The 23,104-nt window shown below is 61.8% G+C and overlaps 3 protein-coding genes across 12 annotated transcripts in view; 1 reads left to right on the top strand and 2 right to left on the bottom strand.

Moving 5' to 3' along the window:
- CEP164 (centrosomal protein 164) overlaps positions 1 to 3,898 on the bottom strand; it is a 47,111-nt gene extending 43,213 nt beyond the window's left edge. For 3 of the 8 annotated variants that reach the window (XM_075116281.1, XM_075116279.1, XM_075116280.1), the window contains exons 1-4: positions 3,717 to 3,898; positions 1,327 to 1,445; positions 1,124 to 1,235; positions 725 to 938 (exon numbers count right to left, since the gene is read on the bottom strand). In XM_075116281.1, the coding sequence (XP_074972382.1) occupies positions 725 to 938; positions 1,124 to 1,235; positions 1,327 to 1,408 (408 nt within the window). In that variant the 5' untranslated portion in view covers positions 1,409 to 1,445; positions 3,717 to 3,898. The remainder of the gene's footprint in view (positions 1 to 724; positions 939 to 1,123; positions 1,236 to 1,326; positions 1,446 to 3,716) is intronic. The other 5 variants (XM_075116283.1, XM_075116282.1, XM_075116286.1 and 2 more) reach the window with 2 other exon arrangements.
- Positions 3,899 to 4,240: 342 nt separating this feature from the next.
- BACE1 (beta-secretase 1) lies at positions 4,241 to 11,047 on the top strand. The gene is made up of 9 exons (XM_075116299.1): positions 4,241 to 4,532; positions 8,260 to 8,348; positions 8,861 to 9,077; positions 9,372 to 9,509; positions 9,619 to 9,753; positions 9,885 to 9,986; positions 10,127 to 10,276; positions 10,394 to 10,565; positions 10,660 to 11,047. The coding sequence occupies exons 1-9, from the start codon at positions 4,284 to 4,286 to the stop codon at positions 10,899 to 10,901; spliced, it is 1,494 nt and encodes a 497-aa protein (XP_074972400.1). The 5' UTR covers positions 4,241 to 4,283; the 3' UTR covers positions 10,902 to 11,047.
- Positions 11,048 to 14,070: 3,023 nt separating this feature from the next.
- Positions 14,071 to 23,064, bottom strand: RNF214 (ring finger protein 214). Of its 3 annotated transcripts, none has more exons than XM_075116295.1 (15): positions 22,864 to 23,064; positions 22,520 to 22,739; positions 21,937 to 21,996; positions 21,417 to 21,557; positions 20,550 to 20,689; positions 19,454 to 19,522; positions 18,527 to 18,623; positions 18,153 to 18,241; positions 17,591 to 17,693; positions 17,274 to 17,372; positions 16,564 to 16,940; positions 15,864 to 15,999; positions 15,504 to 15,611; positions 15,023 to 15,118; positions 14,071 to 14,326 (listed from the first exon to the last, which is right to left on the bottom strand). In XM_075116295.1, the coding sequence occupies exons 1-15, from the start codon at positions 22,941 to 22,943 to the stop codon at positions 14,261 to 14,263; spliced, it is 1,881 nt and encodes a 626-aa protein (XP_074972396.1). In that variant the 5' UTR covers positions 22,944 to 23,064; the 3' UTR covers positions 14,071 to 14,260. The 3 variants fall into 3 exon arrangements, with proteins under 3 accessions (XP_074972396.1, XP_074972397.1, XP_074972398.1); XM_075116296.1 differs by having other exon boundaries at positions 17,591 to 17,681; positions 22,864 to 23,063; XM_075116297.1 differs by lacking the exon at positions 21,417 to 21,557.
- Positions 23,065 to 23,104: the final 40 nt, after the last annotated feature.

The raw sequence follows: 23,104 nt of genomic DNA, 5'->3' as shown, positions 1-23,104 counted from the left end.
CTTATCCATCTAAAGTAGACATACATACTCATTTTAACAACAATTTATATGTATATAGGTGTGTAAGTTTTTGAGCACTCAAAATGACATGTATACACATAAAAGAAAATGCTCAAATTGAAGGCCTGAGGCTTTCTGAGTCGAAGAGGTCTGTGCCTTGGCCAACACTACCAGCCACCATTTTTCCCCTTGGAGATTTCTCTCATTACTGGCAAACAGAAGGCAGTGATCATTTGCTGTCGCTGGGACATAAAGGGAATTTGGTTACGCTCGCAGATACCAACAACAAAGCAGACTAACCTCACGCATCTAAAGCTGTGCTCACTGCCTGTATATCATAGCAACTGCATGTACACCGTTTGTTGTCCTCTCCAAGGAAGGAAATCTTTCCAGCACTCCAGATATCTGCTGCTATGAACAGCACCAGCACCCTCGGCTGGTGCCATGCGCCTCTCAGCAGCAGCATCACAGGGCTGCGGCACCCCCCGCTCCAGGCACGGCCTTCCATACCAGAACTTCCCGACTTGCGTGGGTCTGCGACCCCCGCTCCTGTTGGATTTTCGTCAAACTCACGACCCTGCTGGGCAGGATCCCTCATCAGGTGATCGCTGTTCCCATCCCACAGCGGCAACATCACGGGATCACCCTCTAATTCACAGCGACTCGTTCACCCTCCACCTCTCGCCCCTCCCCAGAAGCACTGCAAGCAGCAGAGCCTACTCACGGTGGGTTGCTTCAGTGACTGCTTCTCCTTCTTGTCTTTCTTTTCTTTCTTTTCTTTCTTCTTCTTCTTTTCTTTCTTTTTCGAGCCGCCACGTGCCAGCAGCTTCTCTCGCTCCTGAACAACAAGCTCCCTGTAGTGATCATCACAGGGGTGGTCCCACGTGGACTGGCCGTTAGCGAAGTTGAAGTAGTAGATATCACCAGTGATGTCCTGGCTGCGAGGCAAGAACAGCATGAGAAGTGAGAAGAGTGCTCCCCCGGCCACAGAAGCATGGCAGCTGTGGCATTACCCCCCTCGCCGGCCGGTACCCTGCTCTGCTGCCTACGGGGGCAGCGCCCAGCAGGGGAAGGGCCGGGGAGGCCAGGAACCTGACCAGACAGATGCTGAGAGAGCTCTCACCAGGGCTTCCACTCGGGTGGTAGCGGGGCCACGATGCCTTCCCTGGCCAGCCAGATCAGCTCTGGCTCCTTCTCAGGGTCAATCCCAATCTCCCGTGCAAAATCCTGGATTTCTAAGAAAACAGAAGAGGAACAGTCTACCCCAGGGGCTATGCAATAAAGCCAGCCTTCTCAGCCGCTCCTGGGAGGAGAGGCGGTGGTTACCTTGCTCGCTGGGAATGTACGTCTCATCGTAATCTTCTTCCAGGATGAGCTGGTCACCGATGCGCACCATAGCCCCTGCCATTGCTCCCTCCACCTGGCGGCACCCACCTTGCGCGCACCTGGCACAAGGCAGCAACACAAAATCACAACGTCCGAACGCGCCCAGATGGAAATAAAGCTCCCTCATCACACAGCGCGTGGCAGAGCCCCGCAGAAAACGCAGCACCGGGGCTGTGGAGGGGAACGGGGTGCGCTGGGGCTGCCAAGCGTGGGTGCAGATGGGAAGGGCAAGGAGCGAAGGCAGCCAGAACTGACGGATTCTGGTCAAGGCAGGAGGACACAGCTAATGGCGCCGGGCAGTGAGCTGCAGTTCAGAGTGAATTAACAGCAGAAAGGGAGGGGACGAAATATTACGTTACTTACAAGCATGTTTCCCCACCTCCCCAACAAAAGGTAGAGGCTGCTGGAACTCAGTTTTGCTTTAGGGTTTGTTATTTTGGCACCGAGGAGATTGAGCCATCCTGCGCTACTCAGATACACCATGCAGGGCACAGCCTGGAGCTCTCCACTTCACAGTTCGACACCTGCCCTGCGGCCACGGGGCAAGAAGTTGCCCCGGTCCCAACAGCCACAGCCCAAGCCAGCCCGAAGGAAGGAAAACACGCTACAGGGCAGAGCTCTCCGCCCTGCTTACAGGGCTCTTTCACTGCACACAGCAAAACCAAATCAAAGACACGCTTCACAGGGGTTGTTAAAACAGGGAGCAGAGCTGAAGCGGCAAAGAAGTTATAATCAGCCCCCCCAGGCTTTCAGGGTTCTACAGAGGAGATGGGCACTTGCTTCGGGGACTTTTTAAACAGGCAGAAAATAAGCTGAAATGAGAAGGGGAAAAAAGAGAAAGAGAGAAAACAGTTTCCCCAGAGCACAGCACAGCTTTTTGAGAGCAGTCCCTCGGCTGAATCAGCACCGCCTGGGGACCAGGCAGCCTCTCACCACAGCCGGCTTGCCTTGGCCTCTCTCACCTTCCCAGAGGGCATTTCGGAAGCTATAAAGGCTCCTAATTCAATGCGTCCCACCTCTGAAGGATTGCTTTGCTATTTAACCCAAAGACCATAGGCAGCGATTTTGTCCTGCCACCTGCCCTGTCCAACCTCACAACCCATTCTCCACAGGTTTCAGCAGCTGGACGTTCATTTCCACACCCCAAATGCCCCCAGCCATGGCTCCGCACGGCCGCACTTGGCCAGCGTTAGGCTCGCCCAGCCACGTGGGGAGCCAGGGCAGGCTGAGCAGGCTCCCCACAGCTGCCCCAGCGCCCGCACAGGACAGGGGAGGCTGTGAACCCACGGCAGGAGCGAGGACACGACTGTCCCTTCCGCTCCCACTGCTCAAAGGCACAGCGGAACAAGGTCAGACTAGCTTTTACCCTGAAAACCCCAGAATACTCAACGCATAAAGCACACCTCTGCTTTCCTCACGAGATTCAGGGGGTTCCGGTGCCTGCTGGGCATCCAAGCCATGACAGCAATGGGCTGGGCAGCATCAGTGCACTAACAACGACCACCGGGAGCAGGATCACCACACCGCTGCTTGTAAGCAAGCCTTCGCCACCCTCTTCACCTTCCGCTGTCCTCAGCCCGCTCCGTATTTAACACTCTTATGTAAAGCCAGCCTCAGAAGCAGCAACTAATCCTGGCAGTTTCCACGCAGAGGTATTCTCGGGCCACGCCGCAGCAAAACAGCGGCACAGGACTCGTGCCGCTCCCCCCCCCCAAAACGTACCCGATCCAAGCATTTGGACGCAGGCGACTCACTCCACCACAGCACCATTTCAGCCCCTTCCCTCGCCCCCAGCCTCAGCGCTGGGGGGCGAATCGCACCCTCGCCCTCCAGTTTGAAACGCTGCCCCTGCACGCCTGCACAGGCTTGATGCATGTCAGCAAAGCGCTGATGCGTGACGCATGCTTGATGCGTGTCGTCAACGAAGCATTGATGCATGGCGCATGGGACACGCTTGGTGCATGTCAGTGAAGCGCTGATGCGTGATGCATGTCACCAATAAAGCATCGATGCATGCTTGATGCTATATATCGCAGCATCAGGCATGATATAGCACATATCATGCTTGATGCACATCGATAAAGCGCCGATGCACGACGCGTGCTTGATGCGTGCCGGTGGAGGGGACTTTGCAGGTCAGCAAAGCGTTAGCGCAGCCGGAGGCGCGCCAGCCCGGAGCCACACGAGAAGCAAGGTTTGCAGGGAGGAGAAATAGCTGTGATTAACAGGACATAAAACAAAACCCCGCTTTCCACCCCCACCCCGCTTCGCGGCCCCGGAGCACACGCACAGCCCGGAGCCGGCGGATCCCCGCGCCGCTCCCCGCTCACCCCGCGCCCGGGCCCCGCCGGCTCCCCGCCCCGCTCGCCGGGGCGATCCCCGGGCCGGGCCTGCCCCGGGGGTGCCCCGGGGGGAGCAGCCTCCCTCCCGCCCGCCGCGGCCGCGGCCGCCCACGGGTTGCCCGGTGCCGCGCCGCCGCCGCCGCCGCCGCCGCCGCCACTGCTTCCGGGTTACTGTCCCTTAGCAACGGCACCGCCCACCCCGCCTCCCGGCTAAACCCCATTGGGCGGCGGCGCTCCGCCGGGCGCCGGGATTGGCCGGGCCGCCCGACGGCGGCGGCGCGGCGGCGCCTGCCGGGGGCTGTAGTCCGGGAAGGGCGGGTCCCCGCCGCGCGTTGCCATGGCGACGCGTCGGTCAGGTCCCGCCGCCCGCCCCGGCCTCGCCGTTCCCCTAGCGCCGGGGCCGGGGCCGGGACCGGGGGCAGCCGCGCCAGGGGGGCAGGTGCCGGGGCGCTGCGGGCCCGCCGGCCGCCGTCCCGCCCTCCGGCCCGCGGGGAGGAGGGCTTTCCGGGGCGGGGAGCCACCGGTGCGGCGGAGGGGGCGGGCAGGGCTGCGGCGATGGCGGCCGCCTGGCCCTGGCTGCTGCTGTGCGGGCTGGGGGCGGCCGCCCTGCGCCCCCGCCCGGCCCCGCCGCGCATCCGGCTGCCGCTGCGAGGCGGCGGCGCCCCGCCGCCGGGACCCCGGCCCCGCCGGGCGGCGGAGGAGGCCGAGCGGGGCGGCAGCTTCATGGAGATGATCGACAACCTGCGGGGCAAGTCCGGGCAGGGGTACTACGTGGAGATGACGGTGGGCAGCCCTCCGCAGAAGGTAGGGGTCCCGGCGGCGGGTCCGCTCCTCGCCCGCCGGGCTGGGCCCGCAGCGGCCCCGCGCCGCCCCGGGGTGCCGGGGGCTCCGCCGCGGCCCGGTGCGGCTCCCCCCGCCCAGCCCGGCGAGCTCTTCCCGTCCCCCGCAGCCCCGCCGTGCGCGGGGGATGCTTTTGCCATCGCTTCCGAGGAAACCCCGCCTGCAGGTGCGCGCCGAAAGCGGCCCCCGTCCCGCCCGCGGGGCACCCGGGCTGCCGGGGCGCGGCGGGTGGCGCTACCCGCGCCCCTCCGTGCCCCGCACCCTCAGCGGGCCGCGCCGCCCCGGCCCACCCGAGGGTGCCGGCGCGGGGCGTGGGCGGGAGCGCGGCGCGGCGTCGGCGGGAGCGCCGCCGGAGCGGGCACGTGCGGGCGCGGAGGGAGCGCGTGGCCGCCCGCGCCCGACGCCTCGCTCCCAGCGCGGCCCGCGCGTGCCGCTCCCCATCCCGCGCGGACCCTCCCGCTTCTCTCGGGGTCACCGCGCGGGGGTCGGGCACGGCCGCGCGGGAGGGGGCCCCGCGGGGGCGGGCGGAGCGGGAGCCGGTGCCTCGCCGGCCTCTGCACCCGCTCGGTCTTTCTGTCAGCGTCCCTCGTGGCCCGGAGCTGCGCTGCCGCCTCGCGCCCCTGGCACCGTCTGCCCGTGCGCGGGGACACGGTGGGTGCCGAGGGCCGCGCAGCCCCGCGGACCGGCTCCTCCCGCCTTTGTGGCAGAGATTGCGGAGGTTCCCGCCGCCGAAGCCTTTGGCGCCCGCGCGCTCGTACGCACCGCCGTCGGCAGCCCGTCTGGGCCGAGGGGGCCAGCTCGGCGCTCGAGGGACCACGCTCCTTCCAGCGCAGGGCCGGCTTCCCGCACGCCTGCCGCGTGGGCTCGTGCTGCCAAAACACCCATGTGGACCCCGAAATAAAGGCTGGCTTTTCCCCACGGCATGGCTCCGTCCTGGGTGCCCGGCACGGCTCTGCAGACGTGGCGGGAGAGAGCCAGGCGAGCGAGACGTGAACCGTGGATGGGGAGAGATACCACCCTGCAGAAACCGGGTGTCTCAGAGCGGTTTCGTGTTGCCTCTGTGTGCCTGGGATTCGTCGTCTGCTCTGCCGGGGCACGTTTCGGGAAAAAGGGAGGAGATCATTTCTAAAATCTAGTTTTAGATGTGATTTCATCATCTTTTGCCTGGGACCTGCCACGTGTCGCAGCTGCCAGATCATTTCTGTGCGAGCCACCTGTTTCCAGGCACCGGTGCGTTTCTGAACCAGTCACCCTTTTGGGCAGCATCTTCCAGCCTTGGACTCCTTCCAAACGTGAACGTGGTGCGCGTGCGTGCACTGGAGCAAAATCCCTCCAGGCGCTGTAATGGAATTAAAAGATTCACTTGAAAGAATAGGGCTGTGCATTTGCAGGAAATCGGGGAGCGTGTTTATCGGGGGGACGAGCATCCATCTCAAAGGCACGCCAGCTCTCCCCCACCGGCCCATCTGCCTCCTCACCTTTCCTTTCACCTTCCTGGTGCTGGCAGGGAAGTTTCTTTATTCTGTTGTGCTTTAATTTTGGTCTGAGCCGTGCTGCACTGCGAAGTCACCGGCAGCAGTTCGTTGTTCTCACGCTCCCCGTCCCTTGGCACGTTGGTTACGCTCGCGCCAGGCTCCCCAGGACCGGCCGATACATAGATACATGGGGAAGAGGGCGAGAGCCGAGCATCGGGAGCCAGTGCTGCGGGACAGATGGCGAAGGCTTGGTGCCTCTGCCAGCAGGCTGAGGCTCACCGCCCCGGCAGCGGCACGCAGCACTAGGGCAGGCGCCGCGCAGAGTCACAGCTTCTGCTGCGGTGCCCGGAGGGGCCGTCACTTCCAGGGAGCAGCGGACGGGTTTCAGGCAGCGTCTCTGCCACATGTGTCCTGGCCTCGCCGGCTCACGTGCCGTGTCCTGGCCTGAATCGAGGGCTGGGCCAAGCCTCAAGGATGCGGGTCCTCTCCGTGGGGTCCTCTGCATGACCCCACCAGCAGGACGGAGCTGCTGGGGGGTGGGTCCCCGCCACTGCTCCCGCCATATCTCGAGCACGTAATACCTGCCAGCCTGGCAGGGAATGGCCGGGATTGGGGCTGTCCGGCCACCGAGGGGTTGCGTGCTGGGCCTGGGCAGCGGGGGCTTGCCTCGCCTCCCCGGCACAACCGCTGCTCTTGGATGGGCGAGAGCAAAAACCCTCCCTGCCACCTGCGTCCTCTCCCTGCAGCACCAGCTCAGCAGGTCTTTCTCCAGGGAAACCTGTCTCTCCTGGGTACCCTGCGGCTCAGCAGAAACGAGCTGTGTGGAGCAGCTGGTCCCTAATGACTGATCACAGACCCCCGGGAACGGCCCAGGCGCAGCGGCAGAGGCTGCCGGTGCAGGGTCGCCAGGGGAAGGTCGGGCTGCGCAGCGGGAGCCGAGCTGGCCCGGCAGCTCTTGGCGCTTGCCCGAGGGGGGATATTGGAGGGGCAAATGTGCCACTCGGATCTTATCTCGTGGCCCAAAACATTCCCCTTGGCAAGAAGCCGGTCTGTGGTCGGGGGGGGGAGACTTGTCCCCCAGCGCAGCACGGGGCCGTGGGCAGGGCGGCACACTGGGGCAAGGGATGCCTGGGCCATGCTGCCCGCAGCCAGCCTCTCTGAGCGGGCCGTGGAGGAAACCCTGGCAGCTGTAGCGCAGTGCTTTTGCGATTAGCACAAGTGCATTAGCCTCCTTCTCCCCCTGACTCCGCGGATTAAGGGCCAGAGCCCTGGTGCACTGCTGGGTGGGGCCGTGCCAGCAAAGCACCCCACCCCTGAGGTCAGAGCTCACCCCGAGGGGCTGCGGGCAGGGGTCAGCTGGGGGCAGGACCCAGCTAGCCCACTCCCGGCCCCGCTGGTGGAATGTTTGCCAAACTGTGCCTGTGAGCGGGTAATCCAGGGCACAGGCAGAAATGAATCGGGATCAGAGCTCAGCATATGTACGGCCGATTAGCAGACCCAGCAATCTGGTGGCTTGCGTACCATCGGTCCCTCCAACCAGCTTTGCCAGCAAATTAGGTTTCCTGGCAAGGGGAGCCCAGGCACCCCGACTTGCTGCTGCTCTCTCCGGCCCCACAACATCCTTGTGGCCAGGTGCTTGCCGAATCCTGCCTGCAGATTCAGACTCTGGGTGCTGGGGCCGAGGCTGGGCACCGCTAGGAGGAGCGCTCACGCTCTGTTTGCACCGTGCCAGACAATGTTTGCTTTTCGTGCAGCACCCTGATGTCACTGACTCCTGCTCCACCACTGTGTCCTCTCACGCAGCATCTCTGAGCTGTCCCCGGGCACGGCAAAAGAGGGCCCCTGCTTAAGCTCGGGGCTCTGTGCTGCTGCAAGGCATCCCTCCTGCCTCCTGGGGAGGGCAACAGGCACCAGGGCAGCCTCCCTGCCCTGCCTCTGCCCGTCCCCCTGCTGCTGCCAGGGCGAAGGGCCCTTCGTGCCCACACAGAGGGCCAGTGGGGCTGGCAGAGAGCCCAGCTGCCGGGCAGGGGCAGAGCCAGGCTTGCTGCCCAGATGGGGACCCAGAGCTGTGGCTCCCCGCGGTACAGCAGCCACCGCGTGCCGGGCGTGGGGACGGGGAAAGCATCGCTTGCCTGTGGTGCCAGACAGAGCTGGGCGCGTGGTACGGCAGGGTCCTGCTGCAGTTGTGAGCCTCCCTGTCTCTCTTCCCTCTCCAGCTGAATATCCTGGTGGACACAGGGAGCAGTAACTTCGCTGTGGGAGCTGCACCTCACCCCTTCCTCCGCAGATACTACCAGCGGCAGCTGTGAGTATGCTGGGGGGGACGCAGAGAGCACAGCCACTACCCCTTGTGCCTGTGACACAGCCCCGGCCCACCGAGGCCTGCACTCCCTTCTTGCTGGGGGACCAGCCAGACCCTGCCAGGTGCCGCCAGCCCCTAGGCCGGCTGGGTCCGCATGGCCCCTTCTGGGCCCAGAGAAGGAAGGGCCCTTTGGCCGCCTGGCCACCCTCCCAGAACGTTTAAGCTGCTGGGCTGGTTGTGCACAGCAAACAGCAGCTGGGCTCGTCACCCCCATGCCCCCTGACAGCCTTGGCCCAGGCTGCAGGTAGCCGTCCCGGTGCTTCACCGACCCATGACGGGGCTCCCCAGTGCAGGAAGAACGCGCTGTCCTCGCCCAGCCATGCTGATCTGCAGGGCAGGCGCACCTCTACGCTCACAAATGGTCGGCTATGCATGCGTGCGCTCCCGCCCTCACCTGCCGTGCACCCGCTCCTCCTCCACGCTAATCTTGCTCTGGCTCTTTGATGCCACTGCAGGTCCAGCACCTACCGTGACCTGCGGAAGGGTGTATACGTGCCCTACACCCAGGGCAAGTGGGAAGGGGAACTCGGCACCGACCTCGTCACCATCCCCCATGGCCCCAACGTCACCGTCAGAGCCAACATCGCTGCCATCACGGAGTCGGACAAGTTCTTCATCAACGGCTCCAACTGGGAAGGGATCCTGGGGCTGGCGTACGCCGAGATCGCCCGGGTGAGTCCTGGCTCGCAGCTGCTGGGCCCCAGCTCTGCCTGGCCGCGCCAGCAGACGCGGGCACCCTGTCCCAGCAGGGTTCGACTGCCTCTTTCCTTGGCTCTGCTTGGTCCCCTGGTGCCCAGCTTGCAGCTGAGCTGGTGACCTTGAGTCCTGCTCCAACAGCATGCAGAGCCGGGATCCTGGGGGGCTCAGTGGTCCCAACGAGGGGAGCTCCCCTGGCCATGGAGAGCCCCTGGAGAAGGGATGGCGCTGACACATCCCTGTCCTGCCTCTGCTTTCTCCTCCCACCAGCCTGACGACAGCCTGGAGCCCTTCTTTGACTCCCTGGTGAAGCAGACCCGGGTGCCCAACATCTTCTCCCTCCAGCTTTGCGGGGCAGGCTTCTCACCCAACGAGACGGAGGCCCTGGCATCGGTGGGGGGCAGCATGGTGAGCGCTCTGCAGCCCGCGGGAAGGCCAGCAGGGCTGCCCGCGGAGCCCCGGCCCCGGCCGGAGTTGGCAGCCTATGGTGGCAGCGTCTTTCCTGTCTCTGCTGCAGATCATTGGTGGCATCGACCGCTCGCTCTACGTGGGTGACATCTGGTACACACCCATCCGGAAGGAGTGGTACTATGAGGTCATCATCGTTAAGCTGGAGGTCAACGGGCAGGACCTGAACATGGACTGCAAAGAGGTGAGAACCTGCCCTACGGGGCGCTGCCCAGTCGCTGCCACTGGAGACATCCAACTTCGGTCTAGGGGGGAACGGGAGGGGAGTGGGACTGGGGTCTTGCGCCTGGCTCACTCCTCCTCTTCTGCCCCCAGTACAACTACGACAAGAGTATCGTGGACAGCGGGACCACCAACCTCAGGCTGCCAAAGAAGGTGTTTGAGGCTGCAGTGAAATCCATCAAAACAGCTTCTTCGGTTAGTGAAACCCATCCCTCCCCCCGTGGGCATGTCCCCAGGGCCAGCTCGGGTCTGCAGGCAGTGCGGCTGCCCGTCACCAGCCTGAGCCCCTCTGCTGCCTGTCGCAGCCCCGCTCACCTCCCCTTTCCCTCTGGCAGACGGAGAAGTTCCCAGATGGCTTCTGGCTGGGGGAGCAGCTGGTTTGCTGGCAGGTCGGCACCACCCCCTGGCACATCTTCCCGGTCCTGTCCCTCTACCTGATGGGGGAGGCCACCAACCAGTCCTTCCGGATCACCATCCTGCCCCAGGTAAGCGTCGGCCCGGCCAGCCCACAACGGGGGCCGGAGCTGGCCGGGTGGGCACGGCTGCCCACCCCTGGGAGCTCTGCCCTGTCCCTGTTCCTGATGGCGCCACTCTTCCCGCAGCAATACCTGCGCCCAGTGGAGGACGTGGCCACTTCTCAGGATGACTGCTACAAGTTCGCCATCTCCCAGTCCTCCACAGGCACCGTCATGGGCGCCGTTATCATGGAGGGCTTCTACGTGGTGTTCGACCGTGCCCGCAAGCGCATCGGCTTCGCTGTCAGTGCCTGCCACGGTGAGGGCTGGGCATGCAGGGAGGGAGAGGCGGAGGGGACGTGGACGCCCAGCCATAGCGCGGCAGCCAGAGCCCTGCCTTCTCCTACCCACAGTGCACGACGAGTTTCGGACGGCCGCAGTGGAGGGGCCCTACCTGCACTCCAACATGGAGGACTGCGGCTACAACATCCCGCAGACGGACGAGTCCACCCTGATGACCATCGCCTACGTCATGGCAGCCATCTGCGCCCTCTTCATGCTGCCCCTCTGCCTCATGGTGTTCCAGTGGCGCTGCTTCCACTGCCTGCGGCGGGACCACGACGACTTTGCCGATGACATATCCTTGCTAAAGTGACGGCGGAGCGTGGGGGCGGCCCCGGGGGCTGCCGGTGAGTCAGCAGGGCAGGGAGAGGTAGGTCCTTTCTCCAGGGGCTGGAGTGTGGAGGCAGGGCAGCAGCGTGGGGAGCTCAGACCCTCAGCCCAGGCCCTCCTGGCCCTGGGGGACTCGGCACCCGTTGGGACCAGCGGGCTGGGAGCAGCTGTGGGGGGCCCAGGCCTGGGCTGCCTTCATCTGGGACCTACAGAAAGAGCGTGGCAGCTGGGGAGGGGGATGAAAGCACAGCGACCCCGGTCTAGGGGCTGGTGGCGGCTTCTCTGCTCCGGTACCAGGATCGGCCAGGCTGTCCCAAGCTCTCCTACCCGGCCCTGCCAAGCTTGATGGAGTCACACTGATGAGCCATCCGTCCCCTGCCTGTCCCCGTCTCCCTCCATCCCTCTGCAGCTGCCCTTCCCAGCCCTCTCCGCCGGGAAGCCACCGGCCCAGGCTCTCCATGCAGGGAGCTGTGCATGTGTGCGCGCGCACTGCGGCCGTGCCTTCCCTGTGTGGCTGCCTGCCCAAGCTGGGCTCCAGGGTTCACACCTCTGGAGCCTCCCGTCCCCAGGCCCGGGGTTTTTGGAGGCAGCCACGCAGGGCCAGCCTGGGGCTGCCCGACAGGAGCAGCCGGAGGAGGGGTTCCCTCCTGTCCTCCCGCTGCCCCATACACCGCTCGCTCTAACATTTCCCATGGCATTTCTCCCGCCCTCCCAAACTGTCCTTCCGCTGCCGCCAGCCCCACGGCTCCCCGCGCCCATCCTGCCCTCGCAGCTGCCTCCTGGGACAGGCAGGAGCAGGCACCCATCCTCTCCACACTCTGCTTTTGCTCACTGCATCCCTTTTGGGGTGGGAAACTGCTTCCCCTCCCTTCCAGCATCAGTGGCGCCTGCCACAGAGAAGCGGGAGGCTGCTGCCTTCCTGCCCTGGGGAGCGCAGCCTCCCAGCTTGGGGATGCGGGCACACGCGAAACCGTGTGCCAGGAGCGAGCCCGGCACCCGGCACCGGCCACTCCCCAGCCCACCCGCCCGATCAAAAGCCATAGGGGGGGCCAGCGCCGGGCCGGCCCCCACCCGCAGCCCCTGCCCTGCCTCACCGCCGGCGAGTCCCACAGCACAGGGCACAGCGGCGCCCCTCCGCTCGCTCCCCGAGGCCATGCGGCTGGGCCCGGGCCCTGGCTCCCGCTCCTGCGGCGCGAGCCACCCTCCATGCCTGGGGACAGGCAGCAGCCATGGGGGACTTGCAACATTTATTATTTTTTGAACATATGGTTGTATTTATTTTTTTTTTTTTATAATGCGAGTCACTGGTAGTGCAGCTGTGCAGATCAGAGCGTGTATATAGCAGGTCCCACACCACACACAGGTGTAAAAATAGCGGTCGCTTCTCACCTGTACGATACATACATATATCTATATTTTTAATTCTAGTGCTGAAAGCCACTGTTCCAAACCCAGCGTTAGGGGGTTGGGCCCTGTTTTGGTTTTTTAAAATACTTTTAGCCCGCTGCTCAGTCGCAGGGCCTTGGCCACGACCCAGGGCTGCTCCGCAGCAGCGCGCTCGCGTGGAAGCGCCTGATGGGTCGGAGAGGGGCTGAGTCGGTTTCGGGGGAGGTGGTGACACTGATGGAGGGATGTGGGAGGAGGCAGGGCTGGAGCACGCAGAGCAGTGGTTCGCAAGCCGAAAGGCCACTGAGTGCAGGAGGCACTTTTGTCCTCATCGTGTTGGTACAGCTAAGGGAGGATTTTTCGGGTACGTAAGGACGACCCTCCCCTCCTCCCTGCCCGCTGCTGTGGGCTCACCGTCTCCCTTCCCTGGGGCAGAGGCCCTGGAGCTTGCAGGCAGTTGATGACGCTCTCTTTCCTTGCTTCTCTGCCTCCACCTTGCACAGGAAAGTGTTTTGTTTTAAACACTAGTTAAAAGGCATCGTCCCCCCACAAGCAAGGAGGTGTGCGCGAGAGCCGAGCCGCCGGTTCCGGTGGGGACGGGCTGGAGTGCTGCAGGGCTGCAGCCACCGCAAGCATAACGCTTGCCAACTACGTCCCGCGGTTAAATAGTTCTTTGAAAAAGCAGCGAGGGAGCCAGGAGGGGGAGCAGCAGGCCGTGCGGGAGAGGCGAGCCGGCCCCAGCCCTGGGCACCACCACAGCAGCCCATTACCCGCGTCCCTAAACCGCCCCACGTCCCTGATAGCGCTTGCAGGTAGCATCCAGCTCCCTTGCCTTGCTGCAAAGCTGCAAGCGTCCAGCCGTGCTGCTGCAGGAGGGCCACGGCCTGTGACTGCAGAGCGCGCGCAGCCCTCCCCACCCTCGCGCCTGCCCAGGACCCCACCATGATCCCAGAGACTCCGTTGTGGACCACTGCCTTAAAACACGCTGGCAAGCGTGCGCGTAGAAAGATTCGGGCTGTGGCCGAGTTCGGGCATGCCGCAGCCAGGCAGCGCTGGCCCCGGCCGACCCCGAGGCCCAGGTGCCTCTAGCAGTGCTCGATTTGTGCCGCCGGCCGCCAGTAAAGGGGGGAAAAAAATTCTACAGAGTAAGTGCAAGATTTTAAATGGTGCTGAGCACCCCGTAATCCCACCGAAATCCATGGAGAAAGGGTTGGCACGTCAGCCCGTGCTTTAGGAGAGAGGGGAACTAGGAACTGCGACAGGTTGGTTATCCTGAGCTGCAGCGCAGCCGAATCCGTCGGCTCCTGAGCGCTCCCTCCCCAGGGCCGGAGCTACAGCAGGGAACGCCGGGTGAAGGCGCATGCGGAACTCTGCCCCGCAGGAGGGGGACGGGGACGGCTCCCGCCAGCTGCTGCTGCAGACTCCAGAACTCTGTACCCTATCGTCTATGTAAGAACAATGAATGTTAACACGGTAAATTATTATTACATTAAAAAAAAAAAAGGCCACAAAAAACCCAGCTCTGCGTCTCGAACCTGTTCGTTGCTAAGAGGGGAACTAGTGGGTGACAGAGGCGGCCGGGGACTGGGGCGCGGGGCGGCGAGGCGTCCCGCCATGGGGCAGCGCCGGAGACGGAGCTGGCGGAAGCTAAGTGGGAAGAGGGAGCGAGAGCAGCCGCTAGCACCCCAGCAAGCAGCTTACGCTTCAGCGCTCATTCGAGGGAAGGCAGCAGGGCTGCCGGCTACGAAGTACGGAGCAGCACCAAGTCACTGCATAATATACACACTTTATTTATGAATTTGTATGTATACAGACTTTCTATACACACATTACCTATATAATAAAAATGTACATGTGTATACATGGTCGTATAAATATAGAACTGTAGAAATCTCAGAACTGATCCTGTCTATTCACAGCAACGCCTCCTGCGGGACCGCTTTGTTCAAGTAGCCATCATTTGGGACTTGGACAAAAAGGGCAAGTGTCATTTGTGTTGGTTTGTGCCCAGAATTTGATGCACTGGAAGAGAGAGAATTAGTCAAGAGCCACCGGCACAACTCAGAGGCGCTCTGAACAGTGTGGCGTTACTTTTCCAGAATGGAGCTGGCAAGGGCACTCATTTTAAGGGACGGTCCCTTTTGCTCCTCGAGAGCCTCTGTCAGAAGGTCGCCATGCGGAGGGAGCCCTCTTCAACCTAGCAGGATCATCAGCCCCTCCTCAATACAGGGGGTTCCATTTCCTCGGCAGTTGCTGGGGGCCCCAGAGCCTTTGGGATGAGGGGTTTGCCTACACAGGTGAGCCACCACCAGCACTGCAGCATGAAAAAGTTGCCTCTCTTTCCCAAAAGCTCCTGTCCACAGACCCACTGTGCCCAGACACCTGGGCAGCTCTCTCCATCGCCCTCTATTCCAGATGGTGCCAGGCTGCCCCGCTCCGGGAAGGCAAAAGGCCGGGATCTAACCCTCCTAGCCATAAGCACGGGCTCGGGGGCACAAGTAAGGACAGCCTGCTCCTAAAGCTACTGCCAAATGGCCACCCAGGGTGGCCCAGCTAAGAGCACATAAAGCGGGGGTGACGGGACGCAGAGGTGGGTCGCCGATCACGCCCTTCTCCCAGCAAGATTGCAGGACGACGGACACGTGCCCAGGGCTCCGGGAAGGGAATTGGCACGAGGAACACCGTACGAGGAAGCACGCAGTGGGGAAGCACACTCACCTCCTTGTGCAGCACGTGTGAGCAGGCCATGGGGTGAAGGTCTCCGGGCTGCACGAGCTTCTGGCACATGAGACACAGCTTACAGGCAGCCGGGGTCTGGGGCGGGCAGCGAGGGAACCGAAAGGAGACAGGCACGGCAGTCAGACACCCCAGCTCAGATCATGTATTCCACATTCCCGCTACGTGTCCTGCCAGCTGCAGCCAGGGGCCAGTTTGCCCAATGCCTCCCTCTGCACACAGCCATCGCGCGACGTTAAAGCCTCCGACACCTCTCCTGTGACCGTTTCCCTCTTCCCCGACACGGAGCACAAAGGGTCCATACCCCCAAGCCTTCCCTTCTACCTCAGCAGCCCGAGTAGCTGCATGAGGAGCGAAGTCCCACCTTCACTGGCTCACCCTTTCGGCCACCTCTCTAAAGGGCTCCCTCCCTCCGCTTTCCCTGGGGATGGCAAAGCGCTCCAGGAAGGCCAAGAACTCTTACGTGTGACGCCGTTCCAGGGTAAGCCACCTGGGCTGGGGGCAGGAACATGGGTGTGCTGATCTGAGGCAGCGGAGCAGAGAACATGGGGGCCCTGATCCGACTGAGAGGCTGCAGCAAGGCAAACGAGGCACGTCAGAGAAGCCCAGAAGGAAGAGTCAGCCGAGTTACCCCAAGTCACCTCGGGGAAAACTGCTCCCAGTAGTGCTGCGGTCAGCAGAAAGGGGAACCCAGGGGACCCGCCTGACGCACAGCCCAAGCCCGAGCTCTGCGCGGCTCAGTCTGCAGGGAGCCAGGGAGCGGACACGGCTTCTCGCTGCTACCCAGGCTCCCCTTCCCAGCAGCCCCCCACCGGTCCCCCACCTGAGCCCCGGCCACTGCCCGCTCCTGCTGCTCCGCCAGCTTGGCTGCCACCAGCTGGTTCAGCTCCTCCATGGTGAGACCCGCCATCGTCCTCCGAGCAGTCTTGATCTGCTGCAGTATGTTGGTGAGCTGGGCCCTGCAGGGACGGCAGCCTGCTGAGAGCTCGCGGCCACCGCCAGCAAGCCGAGCGGCCCCCACGGACGGGGACCCTCCGTCCGAGGCCCCGCAACGCCGGCCCAGGCGAGCCAGCCACCCCAGCACTGGGGCAAGCCCGCATCACAGCAAAGGAGCGCCTGCTCTCAACCGTCGCCATCTAAATGAGAGGAATCGCACCCTGAGCGATCTTCTGCCCCCAAAATGTCAGGGGAGGCGCGGGAAACCCCAGCCGGAGCGAGACGATGCCCGCCTGCCATGCGGCCAGGATGCAGCACCGCGGAGGCTGAAGGACTCGCCTGAGGCAGTGCTGCGTGCGGGGTGCTCTCGGCCGCGCTCAGGTATCGCTGCTGTCCTTAAGACAAAGCTCCGAACGTTTCTCGTTCCCAGCGCTACGGCCGACCTGACGGAGAGCACCCAGCCTTTGCTCCCCGCCTTCGGGCTCCCTTCGCTTCCTCCGGACCCCGCGAGCGCCAGGAGCCCCGCTTCCCCCTGCCCCAGCTCACGTCCCTCACGCAAGCCTTCGCTCCCCGCGCGAGACACTTACTTGTTGCACTGTGGAAACCGAGTCAACAACTTCTCCAGCAGCTTTTCCAGCTTATCGGCCGGCTGCAGCCTGTGAAACTCTGGAGTGACGTTAACTCCTCCCAGGCCTGGCGGAGGAGGGATGGAGGCGGCGGGAGTCATGTGAGGGCTGTGCGTGCCAATAAGCGATGCCACTACAGGGCTGTTTCTTCCCTGGGACGCAGGCAGCGGCGGGGAAGGCTGGTTGGGCCTGGAGATGGCAGGGTTCAGGAGGGGAAAGGAGAGTGCCCGAGGATCAGCGCTCGGCATGACCATGGGAACGGGAACTGGTCCAATGGGAAACGGGAGCCTGGGAGTAAGGGATGGGTTGGGCTGGAATGCCGTCAGCATGAAATCTGTCTGAGAAAGAGAAACAGGGGGAGAGGAGAAGGCTGGTTAGAATAAGCCCATCTGAAGCAGAGCCAGCCGGAGGGTGGGCTGAACTGCAGGCACTGGCAGCTACGCCCCTCACGGCGAGGGAGGGAGACCCTTCCCCTCCTCGCCAGGGGCAGCGGGTAAGCCCAGACTGACGGGGACAAGCACAGGCCTCCACAAAACGCAATCCCACACAGCCTCCTCCAACGCGCACAGCACAGGCAGCGCCAGTTACGGGCCCGCGGGCGGGCTGCCCCAGGGTCTCGTGGCAGCTCCGCGCAGTGAAAGCTCGTGTTGTTAGGCTGGAGAGGCACTCACTTCTGAGGGGGGCGGTGGCAGCGTCGGGGTTGGGATCTGTGGGAGGCTGCTCAGCTTCGTTCCGTTCCTCACCATCTGAATGTGGTCGTTGAACTGATCCTAGCAGAGAGGAAAGAACACGGACACATTTAGCAAAGCCTCTGCCTGAGGAAGGTCTGGGCACTGCGTGCCTACAACAGGCAAGTTCCCCTGCCTGGGCAGAGCATTCCCAGCCCCGGAGCGGTTGCAGGCCGTAAAGCGGACACAGTTAGGTTCCACAGGCGTCAATGCAAAGAACCGCGTGCTGTTAGGCTGGAAGCCGTTCAGCAGGAACTTACTCGGACGCTTTCCTTGGTCATTCGTATCCTGTTCAGCCTCATCTCCCACCCTTGCTTTGGCCTCATCGTCTCCAGCGTGGGCGGCGCAGACCTGCAAGCACAACTATACTTTCCCACTTGCAACCGTGCTCTCACTGGCAGCAAGGTGGGAGCGACTACCAGCCCACACCCCGCTGCCTCCCCCCATCAGCGCTCCCCTCCTCTGGCTGGGCAGGAAGAAGGGCTCACCCCCAGGCGAGAAACCCTGCAAGAGGAGAGCGCGCAGTGCTAGCAGGGCGCGGACCGATCTGGCAGACAGACACACAGACACCAGAGTCAACACCGTGCCTACTGCGCTCCATCAAGAGCACGGCAGGCATTCAGCAGATGAATGGCAAGAGGGAGCAAGCACAGCCCCACATAGCCCTGTTTTGCAACGTTACTGCGTCACGCTATTTCAATAAGAAAGCCATGGAACCCTTGAACTACTTCAGTGCGACCTCCAGCGTAAGCAGAGGAAGAGGAGATGGGTATGTAGGGACCCTCGAGCCACCCTGCTGTTTCTGAGACTGCACGGGCTTACTTGAGGTAGGTGAGGTGTAGCTCTGCTTCTTTTTCTGCTTCTTCAAGTTTCAAAACCAGCAGCTCCTTTCGGCTCTCCAGGGACAGGATCTAGCAGAGAGAGGCCCCAGGTGAAGAGCAGTTTTGCACCGCACTGGCAGTTTCTTGCTGCCAGACTGCAACTGTAATCTCTTCACTAAGCACTGCGCTAAGTCAGCTAGACCCAACTAACGCTTACTGCATCGGTATTTGCTAATCCCGTCTCTCGTCCCCCAGAGACGGGGATTATCCTCATCCTCAACTGCTCCTAATGTCACGTAATCATTCACTATGAGCTGGAACCTTAAAAAGGCTCTCTTCAACAACTGCTTCACAGGTAAGAAGTCACCTACTAACCTCTGCTTTCCAGGCCCGTTCGGTCTCCTCAAGAATGTTCCTATTGATTTCGTTGTGCTGGTTCTTCAGCTTATCTAGCTCCATCTCCCATAGCTGCCTGCAGCCAGAAACAGAATGAGTCGGCTTAGGCTTACGCACCGCAACGGCGTGGAACAGGAGAGCTGACAAACTCCCGCGAAACCCATCGATCCTGATAGCGCCGATGGGGCAAAACCGTGGAAGATCGACGCCTTCCAGACCATGACACGGCCCCAGCTCCCAAGGCTGCGTGAGTCACCATTGCGAGGGCGAGCTGTTCCAAAGCACGCAAACCACCAGCGCGCAACGCGCCGGGTGAAATGAGGAGAGGGGAATTCCCCTCGGCAAAATTCGGTCCAACTCCAGGGAAAGGTGCACAGCTCTGAACCAGGAAGCAACCTGAACCAGCACGCAGAACTAAGCCGTTCTGGTCGAGGGGACGTTTAAAGCTGGCCTGTTCCACCTGTGCCACGTGAGCATCTATGCCTGGATCTGGAGCTTCTCTGCCCAGCTTCAGAACACCCGAGTTTAGAGTTTAGTGCCAGAGCTCAGAGCAGTTGGGCAGCTCTGGGGAACAGAAAGAGGTTTGCCCTAATTCTGGGTCACCAGAGGTAGCAGTTACAAGCGGAGTCAATCCACTGAGCATAACCTCTAATCTTACGGGATCTTTATGTCCCAAGTACCTACGAGCCTGCTTGCAGCCCGGATAAAGGGGATTTAATCCAGAGACTGAGGGCACCGGCCTGCTGGAAGAGGCGATAAAACCTTTAGAGCGCGTAACTGGGCAGCACCGTTAGACCGCTCTCTCGAGCCAACCCCACCGCAAGCATCAGATTCACTCCAAGGCAAAGCAACTGGAGGAAAAAGAGTATTCAACAGCGTTACTCTGGCAACAGATGAGAGCCTTACTTTTCATCAGACTGCTCTGCAATCAGAGAAGCAATCTTGTTTTCCTTCTCCTCCTGCTCTTTCAGCAACCTGCACAAGAGAAGAAGGACAGATGGTGTCACCTGCTGCAGAGGCATTATCACCCAGCCGCTCACGCCGCAGGTCCCCAGTTTAAATAAGCTATCGGCGCGGCTGTGTGCCCAGCGTTACAACGCGCTCCGAGGGCTGCACCATCCAATAAGTGTTTGAAAGCAACCACTAACATCCTCTGGGGCAAAAATTTTGCTGTATCATGATACTGCACAAAGGCTGTGGCATCAAACCAGAACCCGCTGCAGGGAGCTGTGCTGCTCTGACACGCGTGCTTTGCAACCTGTCGCTCGGGGTGAAACAGGGGCCGAGTACTTGGAACTGGTGCTAAAGGAGCTTTATCCAAAATCATCACCAAGCCCTCAGAATGAAAAATGTTAAAAATCAGACCTCTGGGACACAACAGAGCAGCTCCGTAAAAGCGCAAATTCATGGCCCGAAGGAACCTTCAGATCTCTACGAACAACTCACATCTTGCTCACGTTGGACCCCCTTCCCCAAATCCAGTCAGAGTCTTTGCACAGAGCACGCGGCCTACCTTACAGCAAAGCCTGGCAGCAGCACTCAATCAGGCCTTCAACCTGTTCCGTAAGGCACGGTCAAGCAGCCTACTGCAGGGGGAAGTTTTGAGGAGCAGAGCTCGGGAAGAGACCCCACCCCTAGCACCCTGACAGAGCCGGCCTGCCTCCTGCGGAAAGGCTCTGCATTCCAAAAGGCGGCGGCACGCAGAGCCCAGCTGCGCGTTACCCCTGCCAAGCGCCGCCCACGCGCCGCCGAACCGGCAGGGCAATACCCTGCTGCCCCAAAATTCATGGTGACATCTTCCGTAGAGACAAGCTGCTCCGTCTGCAGCGGGTCCACCCAAAACTGCACAGGTCTGTCCTAAACCGCTCACCAAAATACTCGCTGCTTGCAAAAAGTTTAACGTGACCCTCTTTGCGTAATCACGTATGCACCGGGTTAAGCCATACCTTTTCTCCTAAAAAAAGAACCCCACCAAACTCTGCTTGCTTTTCCATACTAATACCTTCTGCCTTTCTCACAGAGTTTCTCGATTTCTGCTTTCAGATCCTGCTCTTTCTGTAAGAATTCTTTCTTTTCTTTCTCCATCTTCTTCTTTGTCTCTTCTCGCTTGATCGTAACATCCTGAATCGCTTTCAGGATCTCCTAGAGTGAAACAAGCATCACACAAATAAAGAGCAAAATCCCCCAGCAATGGCTTTGGTGTTAAATCCATCGTTATCTTGGATTAACTGAAGAAAGATGACGAGATAACACGTGTCATCAAAATCTTTCTTTTGAGTAGATCCAGACAAGACCTGTAGAGGTTGTTACGGGGAAACCCAGGAGACAGACAGACAGTCTAAACCACAGGCTCTCCTATCTAGTTAGGACGACTTTAAGGGACAGCGAGTTCTGCTCTCTTTTAGACCCGGCCGAGGGGCCACCGACAGTTCCTTTCATCTGAAGGTGCGCAGGGCCAGTGGCGAATCGCTCATTTAACCTCATGATCCCTCACCAAGGGCCGCAAAGAACTAAATAATCACAGGGAGCCAATTCTCCTCACTTCACACCGCTTTTTGTTTGGAAAAAAATGCCGTGCTCATTGAAGAGACACTGCAAGATTGCTGGCAGGAGCGGACGCGTGCGCAGGATGCTGCGTTAGGAATTTGTTCTGAATGGCTCAGCACCCCAATTTGGGCAGGGGCCAGTCCTTAGTGCTAAAAAATGGCGTCATACACAGGAGAAACTACCAGGCGGCGTGTCACTGGCACCTCTCACAGCCTGCTCTGCTCCCCCCCGTGCCCCTCCGTACGAGGCCAAAGCACGACCTTAATCGTGTAAGCGGCAGTGCTGTCGGGAGGCCGAACGAAAAGGGGACTTAGCCGGGTACCTGGTGGTTCTTCATCTCTTCTTCCCTCCGCTGCTGGAGCTGCTTAAGCTGTACCTGCAGCTGATTCTCCACTTGCCTCTGCTTGTCCAACACCTCCTGGTAGCGCTCCTTTAGCAAAGCCCTCTCGGACATCATTTTGTCCTGCAGCAGAGAGTGGAAACATAGGAAGAACCTTCCCCTTCCCTCACACTAAAGACAGCATGGACAGGGGCAGGAATGCTCAGCAGGGTCTAAGAGCTCAGTAGGACCCAGTGTCAAGAGCTACAACTCAATGGCTTCCACTTTCCAAGCTCAGGCTCTCTAGATTAGAAAGGATGAAGGGAGGCACTGCCTGCAGCGGCAGCTAGCTCCGCATTTCCTCCCTTAAAGAGGGTGCCCTAAGCACTCCAAGGCCACTATGTAAATCAGAAAAAAACCACACTGTGGGAAGACCAGCGCTCCAGCTCCTCTGCCTGGGGAACGGCAGCGTGGGCACGCCAGCAGCAGAGCCCGGACATGATGGCAGCGCTCTGATACCCACCAAGTTCTTCTCGATATCCTGATCTGTGTTGACGTCCGTGTCCGCTGTCTTGAAGTCGGTCTGCAAAGGGAGATGGGTTGCCGTCAGCCCCCCCAACCTCTGCAGCCTCGCTGAGCAGCCAGACCCATGCCGATGACGGCATTACCTGTGCCAGATCCAGGCTGGCCGCGCTCAGCCGGCCCCCGTTTCATTCATAGAGTCGTTAAGGTTGGAAAAGACCTCTAGGATCAAGTCCAACTGCCAGCCCAACACCCCCAAGACTCCTAAACCACGTCCCCAAGTGCCACGTCTACGCAGTTTCTGAACACCTCCAGGGACAGTGACTCCACCACCTCTCAGGACACCCTGTTCCAATGCCAATTTTTACCTAAATTCCAATTTTTACTTAAAAACCGGTAAAAGCACAAGGTCACGCATGGGGCAGCAGCTATGAGGCAGCGGGCAAGGGTGTCCTTTGCCGTCCAGCCTCAAGCCGTTCCGTTCATCGCTGCTGCGCCCTGGCTCCCCCTCCCTGAAAGCAGCGGGGGTCAGAAACGCACTTTTGAGGGGCGTTTGGGGGACGCAAAGGGCCACGGGGACCCACCTGCACGGCGATGTTCTGCGAGGGCCTGGCGTGGGCCGCCTCGGGGTCGGGGTCGGGGTCGGGGTCCTGGACCTCCCCCTCCTCCTGCTCCCGCTCTCGCTCCTGCCCCGCCGCCCCCTCGCCGCCGGCCCCGGGCTCCCCCTCGCCGCCGGGCGCCGCCGGGGCCTGGCCGGCCGCCGCCTCTCCGCCGGGGCTCTCCGGGGCGGAGAGGGCGCTCCCGCTGCAGGACACAGACAGTCGGTCGGTGCGCCCGGTCCCGATCCAGGCCTAAGCTCAGGCCTAGGCCTAGGCTCAGACTCAGGCTCAGGCTCAGGCCCAGGCCCAAGCCCACCGGGCCTACCTACCTGCCGGGCGGCGCGGAGGGGCCGGGCTCGCAGAGGCGCGGCGGGGCCGGGCCGTCGGCCTGGGCCTGCTCCAGTGCCATGGGGGCTGGCTGCGGGGCTGCGGCCGGGGCTAGGCCCGGGGCAGCGCCCGGTACCGAGCGGAGCGGAGCGGCACAGGCCCGCGCCCCCCGCCGCGCCGCCCCGCCCGCTTCCGGCGGCGGCGCAGAGCGCCGACCCACGCCCCGCCCCGCGGGGGACACCG

This window comes from Phalacrocorax aristotelis, chromosome 22, assembly GCF_949628215.1.
Source record: "Phalacrocorax aristotelis chromosome 22, bGulAri2.1, whole genome shotgun sequence".
NCBI lineage: Eukaryota > Metazoa > Chordata > Aves > Suliformes > Phalacrocoracidae > Phalacrocorax > Phalacrocorax aristotelis.
This window is presented reverse-complemented; position numbering and strand designations above follow the sequence as displayed.

What these genes read in the sequence shown, in the direction of transcription:
- BACE1 (XM_075116299.1), top strand. Translation starts at nt 4,284, where the DNA reads ATGGCGGCCGCCTGGCCCTGGCTGCTGCTGTGCGGGCTGGGGGCGGCC. An exon ending in AGATACTACCAGCGGCAGCT is followed by an intron (nt 8,349 to 8,860) that starts GTGAGTATGCTG and finishes ATGCCACTGCAG; the next exon opens with GTCCAGCACCTACCGTGACC. An exon ending in GGATCACCATCCTGCCCCAG is followed by an intron (nt 10,277 to 10,393) that starts GTAAGCGTCGGC and finishes CTCTTCCCGCAG; the next exon opens with CAATACCTGCGCCCAGTGGA.
- RNF214 (XM_075116295.1), bottom strand. Translation starts at nt 22,943, where the DNA reads ATGGCACTGGAGCAGGCCCAGGCCGACGGCCCGGCCCCGCCGCGCCTC. An exon ending in AAGAGATGAAGAACCACCAG is followed by an intron (nt 20,690 to 21,416) that starts GTACCCGGCTAA and finishes GTTTCACTCTAG; the next exon opens with GAGATCCTGAAAGCGATTCA. An exon ending in TGACCAAGGAAAGCGTCCGA is followed by an intron (nt 17,373 to 17,590) that starts GTAAGTTCCTGC and finishes CCTCTCTGCTAG; the next exon opens with GATCAGTTCAACGACCACAT.